General features: G+C 38.5%; 1 protein-coding gene across 1 annotated transcript; it reads left to right on the top strand.

Annotated features, from left to right (window-relative positions):
• Positions 1-5,487: 5,487 nt before the first annotated feature.
• Positions 5,488-6,602, top strand: LOC102213789 (complement C1q-like protein 2). The gene is made up of 3 exons (XM_005721235.1): positions 5,488-5,739; positions 5,869-5,991; positions 6,117-6,602. The coding sequence occupies exons 1-3, from the start codon at positions 5,502-5,504 to the stop codon at positions 6,395-6,397; spliced, it is 642 nt and encodes a 213-aa protein (XP_005721292.1). The 5' UTR covers positions 5,488-5,501; the 3' UTR covers positions 6,398-6,602.
• The last annotated feature ends 289 nt before the right edge of the window (positions 6,603-6,891 follow it).

Consider the following 6,891-nt stretch of genomic DNA (forward strand, 5'->3'; position numbering starts at 1 on the left):
GAAGGTAAGGATTCATCCCGCATTATAGCTCCTGTGTGCCACTGCTCTCAACATGCATTTAAGAAAATATGCCATCCTTCAGCATTTTGTACCCAGATCGATGGCTGGTAAACAATGGAGACAATGTGTGTAAAATTTCTATTGGTTAAATAAAATACCATTCAGCTCTGTAGAAATGTCAAACCTTTGAGTCCATCTGCCCAGTGTTCAACATGACACAACCAGAGGTCAAGGTGGCCAAAGTTTCTTGGTGATTTTTTGTATTAAAATAATATTTTTCTTGGATCCCAAATGTAGATATTTTTTTTATGATTGCTAAAATCAGTTTAAAGATTGATTAAATTAGTTTACTGGTTTAAAATTATACAGAGGATAAAAAAAAATATTGAACGCATCACCAAAGTATTTCTAAAGGTGCTTTTGACATGAAATTCTCAGCAGATGTCAGTAACAACACACCCAATGCAAAGAAATCAATCCATAAATTATGTTTATTGACCTTTAAAGTTTTATCAAAGGTCTTAATAAACAGCTAGTTTTGGCTTTAAAACTACAGTAGTTGTTTAGACGTGCTACCTAAACTCTTCCTCCACAACTCTTTATACTGGGGCTCCTTTCACAAAGAAAGCAACAAATCAGAAATGCTTGACTCCCATGGTGCTGATTACAAAGTAGAAATCCCATAACACTAATCTACAAGACCTTTGTTTGTCCTGGAAAAATTGTCTATCACTGTATAAAATTCCCTGTGTAAAGCTAGCACTTCTTACTGTTCATCACTGGTAGATTAAAATAGGAGCCACATCAGGTTTCTTTTCACCACTGTAGCCAGGCTGTCAAAAAAAACATTGCATTAACTAGTGATTACTGCATGAATTAGGTAAGTGGACCCAAATGCAGACAGCACGGAGGCGAGGTTAGAACAAGAAGACAAAAACATTATTAACAAAAATGTGACTCTTAATTAACAGAGTGCAAAGTGAGACCTGAAGTGTTCCAAACATCAATAATAAAAACATGAACTATGAACAATGAAGTAAACGTGACTGGGAGTTAAAGTGTCAACCATGAACTACGATATCAAACACAAAACTATGAACTAAAATGTCAGACGGGGCTGTGAACTACACAGCAGACGGGAAAAGGGAGTCTCAGGGAGAGGGTCGTGACTCAGGCAGTGAAGGTCAGAGACACTAGGACACAAAGAGGGTGTGCCTGTGATTGGTCAGGCAGGAAGAGGTGCATTACTTTGAGTGTCTTACAGTCTTTGCAGGTGGAAGCCGTTGTGCCAAAAAGTGATCACCTGCCAAAAAATGATTTCGAATGCTTCCATGTGTTTTTTATGAGTAATGTCTTTACATATGTTGGTAAATAGACTTTGGTGAACTAGGTCTACAGATGGGTTATATATAAAATATATAAAATTACCTCTTTTTTAAGTATCTTTATAACTTTGTGATATTGTACTTACATTATAAAAATCAATGCGGTCCTTTTTGTCAAATTAAAATATGTTTACAGAACTATTGTTATATTTGTTGCAATTTCTGCTGTTGCCTTGGCCAGATTACTCTTAAAAAAGACATTTGTAATGTCAATGATATTTTTTTTTAAACTCGATAAATAAAGGATATATAAAAGTCACTGGCAAAAAACTAACTACCTTCTTACAGGAATGTTGTTTGTGACTCAAGATGACTTGATATCATTCATGAGGGATACATGTGAAACATGTTTCACACATTATAGTAAAATGCCGCCATTCACCCGGACCATGACAGTCTTGAGTTAATGCTTCAATTTGAAATTTGACCGTATTATTGGTATTCACAGATTATGCACCACAGGCTTTCAATGTTGCAGCAATTAAGCCATTACTTAAAAAGCCCTTATTTGAGCCACCTTTCTTAGCTGAATACAGACCAGTATAGACCAGTTGGATGATTATCTATAAAGGAAAAAGTTCATTTGAAGACTTTTATTTCCCTTTTTCAAAAAGGTCTCAAAGACTTTGTAGTCAGACCTGTTACAGATCGTCAACTTTTCTTTAATGTCAGGTGTGTTTCCAGAATCACTAAAAATTGCTGTAATTAAACCTATCCTGAAAAAGGACAATCTTGACAAGACACAAATAAACAACTACAGGCCGATCTCAGATCTCCCATTTTTAAGTAAGATCATTGAAAAAGCAGTTTCTCAACAGCTCAATTACTTCTTTTCACAGAATAACTGCTATGATGCCTTCCATCCATCCATCCATCCGCTTCCGCTTATCCTTTTCAGGGTCGCGGGGGGCGCTGGAGCCTATCCCAGCTGTCATAGGGCGAGAGGCGGGGTACACCCTGGACAGGTCGCCAGTCTGTCGCAGGGCCAACACACAGGGACAAACAACCATTCGCACTCACTTTCATTCACACCTAGTGACAATTTGGATTATTCAATGAACCTATCCCCACAAGCTGCATGTCTTTGGACTGTGGGAGGAAGCCGGAGTACCTGGAGAGAACCCACAGAAACACGGGGAGAACATGCAAACTCCACACAGAAAGTCCCCGGCCTGATGTTGGAATTGAACTCAGGACCTTCTTGCTGTGCGGCAACAGTGCTAACCACCGTGCCACCGTGCTGCCTGATGCCTTCCAGTCAGGTTTTAGACAGAACCACAGCACTAAAACCGCTCTGACAAAAGTGTTTAATGACATATGTCTGAATACAGACAGTGGAAAAATGTCAGTCTTAGTTTTACTGGATGTCAGTGCAGCATTTGACATCCACAGAGGGGTCCTTTTGTCCCTCTGTGGGGGGTCCCTCCCACTAGGTTTATATCTGGGACTCTCCACCATTTGACCTTAGAACTGAAGAAGCTTCTCGGATGAGAGGTGAAACGTCTTCAAGCAACTTAAAGAAGTCCAGACGCTTTTCTTTGCAAGCTCCTTTGACAGCATTTGATACAGTTGACCACAACATATTACTCAAACGACTGGAGAACTGGGCAGGTCTTTCAGGAACTGTACTAAACTGGTTCAAAACATACTTAGAAAACAGGAAATACTTTGTATCAATAGGTAACTTCACATCTGAGCAGACAAGTATCACATGTGGAGTTCCCCAAGGTTCCATCTTGGGACCCCTTCTGTTTAACATTTACATGCTCCCACTGGTACAGATTATAAAGAACACCAAAATAAACTATCATAGTTATGCAGATGACACACAAATATATATCACAATGTCACCAGGAGACCGAGGCCCTGTAAATGCATTGAGGAAATTAATGACTGGTTGTGCCACAATTTTCTCCAGCTAAACAAAAACAAAACTGAAGTAATAGTCTTTGGTGCCAAAGAAAAACGATTACAGGTCACCAGAGAACTTCAATCTATACACCTAAAAACCACAAACCAGGCGTAAATTTGGGTGTAGTGATGGATGCAGACCTAAACTTAGAAAAACACATTAAGACAATAACAAAGTCAGCTTACTATCACCTGAAGAATATATCAAGGATAAAAGATCTGATGTCTCAACAAGACCTGGAAAAACTAGTCCATGCATTCATCTTTAGTAGGCTTGATTACTGTAACAGCATCTTTACAGGTCTGCCTAAAAAATCAGTCAGACAACTACAGCTCATTCAGAACTCTGCTGCTCGAGTCCTCACTAAGACCAAAAAAGTGGACCACATCAGTCCAGCTCTGAGGTCTTTACACTGGCTGCCTGTCCGTCAGAGGATAGACTTTAAAGTTCTGATGCTGGCCTATAAAGCTCTGAATGGTTTAGGACCAAAATACATCGGTGACCTCCTGACCCAGTATGAACCTTCCAGATCCCTCAGGTCATCTGGATCCGGTCTTTTATCAGTTCCCAGAGTCAGAACCAGACACGGAGAAGCTGCATTCAGCTTTTATGCTCCATATATCTGGAACAAACTCCCAGAAAGCCTCAGATCAGCTGAAACACTCAGTTTATTTAAATCCAGGTTGAAGACTCACCTGTTCTCAGCTGCATTTGAATAAAGCACCAAATCCGCACTTAAGCTTAAATTTCAAAACGTACATTTTAACTACTGATTCTATCTACTGTTCGGATTTTATCTTTTTTTGATTTTTGATTTTATATCCTGTTTTGTTTGTTTGTTTGTTAGTTAGTTAGTTAGTTTGCTTGTTTTAATCAATTTTAAATCATGCTTTTTATTTGTTTTTGTTTCTAATGTCTCTGTAAAGCATGAATCACCTTGTTGTTGAATTGTGCTATACAAATAAACTTGCCTTGCCTTGCCTTGCCTGTGTCACATAAACAGCATTAGTGAAGGTTAGACGTGACCTTCTTATGACATTTATCTTTTGTTTTTTTTTAAGAAGAGCTAAGGTATGCGGTAGAAATGCTACTCAAACAGCAGGTTTTCAATAAACAGACAGTTAAGGTATTCAACCCTCATTAACTTCCTTATTGTTTGCTAGCTCCACTGAAATGAAAATTTCTACCTGTTAGTCAGGTGAGTTAGGTGAACTTGTGGGTCACAAGACCGAGAAGCTGAAGTCTGACACTATTCACTATGTGTTTGATTTGAACTCATCGGGTTGTATGTAGAGACCAAATGGTACAATCAGCTGTCAGAGCAGGTATTCACAAAATCCGCTCAGCACAGTTTTATGCAATAAAATCGTCTATTTTCCCAAGCACACCCAAACAGTTAACAACTTGTTTCTACACATGCATCACACCACAAACATATACTTGTCACCAAAGCACAAAAGGGAATCCAGTATCCATCAGCATACCAGCAAGAAAAAACGACCACTTTCTACTTAACAAACTGAATGAAAGTTGGCAGTATGTAGTTGGTTTTTCACATAAAACCTCCTATTTTTTAGTTTCATTGTTAAACGCTCAGTTATGTCATTAGTTAGCTAACTTAAATAAATTAATTGGGTTTATAAGTAGTAACCAACTGACCAAGCTAGTGACATCACATTCTGTACTGGCACAAGATGGTCCTGCACATGCCCTAAAGAAGAGCAGGACAGCTGGATGCCTTAATTCTAACAATAGGTTTGCTTGTTAGACTATTGTATTGCATTTGCATGCTTTCACAACTTTTACTTTGTAATCTCCAGTATAAAAATTCTCAGTTTAAATGTTGCGTTCAAGTTCACCTTAGAATGTAGCTGAAATTGCTATTTATAATGTTGACTACTACTGCTGCTGATTTCCAGCGAGAAGTCCAACATTACTCACTGCGTACTGACAGACAGTTGCTTTTGCTATTTCTGCTGTTATTTCAGTTAACCACTCATGTTACACCGCTTATAAAGAGAAGGATCATTCATGGGGCTTAAAACAGGTTTTTCGTGAAGTGTTATCTTGTCTCAATCACATTGCAGATAATTAATATCTCTGAGTTTTCTTTGTGCTTGTTTATTGGATAGGAAAAAAATAGGGACACTTCCGTCTTTGTGATACAGTATATATCTCGAGCCTTGTGGGGGGAACTAACACAGATGAAGAGAAATTCTGAAAAGATGAAGACTGCAGTCTTAACCTTATACCTCTTCTTTCTGTGTGCAGTTGCCTTCCCTCAGGTGGATGGCCAAGCATCTGAAAGTGAAGGCTCCATTGTTGAGACACCTCAACTCTGTGCTGGGACAAATGAACAATTTTTCCTAATATTACGACAACTAGAATCCAAGCTGAATAATGCTGAGAAACAGCTGGCAGATCTGAAATCATCAATCCAAGGTAAGAACATAACACAGCTGGAAGTTTTTATTCTGACATGTATAGATCTTTATCAGTGTACTGATACAGGTTCATGTTTTGTTGTTGTCAAACCAAACCAAATAATCCCATATTTCCATGCAACTCCAGGCAACCGTGTGGCATTTGGAGCATCTATCGGCAATGTTGGAAATACTGGACCAATGAATGCAGAGATCACACTGACTTACAAAAATGTCTACTTTAACTCAGGTTCTTACAACCCTGCAACAGGTAAACTTACCATAATTATGTGTATTTATACACATGTGAGTTTATTTATTAGAGAAGTGCTGCATTTCACTACCACTGATCTTCTGCTCTGCTTTATAAGCTGTAACTGTGTCCATCATCTCCAGGTATTTTTACTGCTCCGGTCAGAGGAGTTTATTACTTCAGCTTCTCTGGTCATAATACATCAACTAGACCGATGGGGCTGCGTCTGATGAAGAATGGAGAGCAGATGGTGACAGTGTACAACCATGCTGCTGGAAATCGCTATGAGACAGCCACCAATGGCATGACTCTGCAGCTGGCTGCAGGAGACCAGGTGTACATGAGGCTCCGTCCGGACACCTGGATCTATGATAATGTCAACAACCACAGCACCTTCATTGGCCATTTGTTATTCCCTCTGTAAGCTCAGACAAGCATGATTTGAATAGCAAATGAGTAAACAGAACAATATTGACATGCAGGTTTTGGTTGATTATTTTTGGTGGTGACAGAGGTGGCAGGGTTACAGTAACAATCTACAGATTTAGAACTTGGTGGTGGTGTCAGAATTAAAACCAGTATTTTAAAGCTTGTCTCAATGGAACAATAAAGTCTGAATATGTGCAGCAATTCCACTTTTTTTTTTTTTAGTGAGTTAGGCTCCTCTGACTCATTTTAAGGTAAACATAAATATATATATGTGTGTGTATGTTTGATGTCTAAAAGTGATTTCTCAGTTATAATTAATAAAAGAGGTTTTCTGATTTATGTCGGTGTATTTTTATTTTTATTATTATGTGCAAACCCATCTAGACTTGGGCTGAGTTAAGTTCACTAAAGTTCTAGCTACATCTGGACACGTTTTTCTAAATTATTCTGTTATAACAACTATAAATAAAATTAAGAATATGAAGAAAA

Source organism: Pundamilia nyererei, unplaced genomic scaffold (assembly GCF_000239375.1).
Source record: "Pundamilia nyererei isolate P.nyererei 1_Seehausen unplaced genomic scaffold, PunNye1.0 scaffold00004, whole genome shotgun sequence".
Lineage (NCBI taxonomy): Eukaryota > Metazoa > Chordata > Actinopteri > Cichliformes > Cichlidae > Pundamilia > Pundamilia nyererei.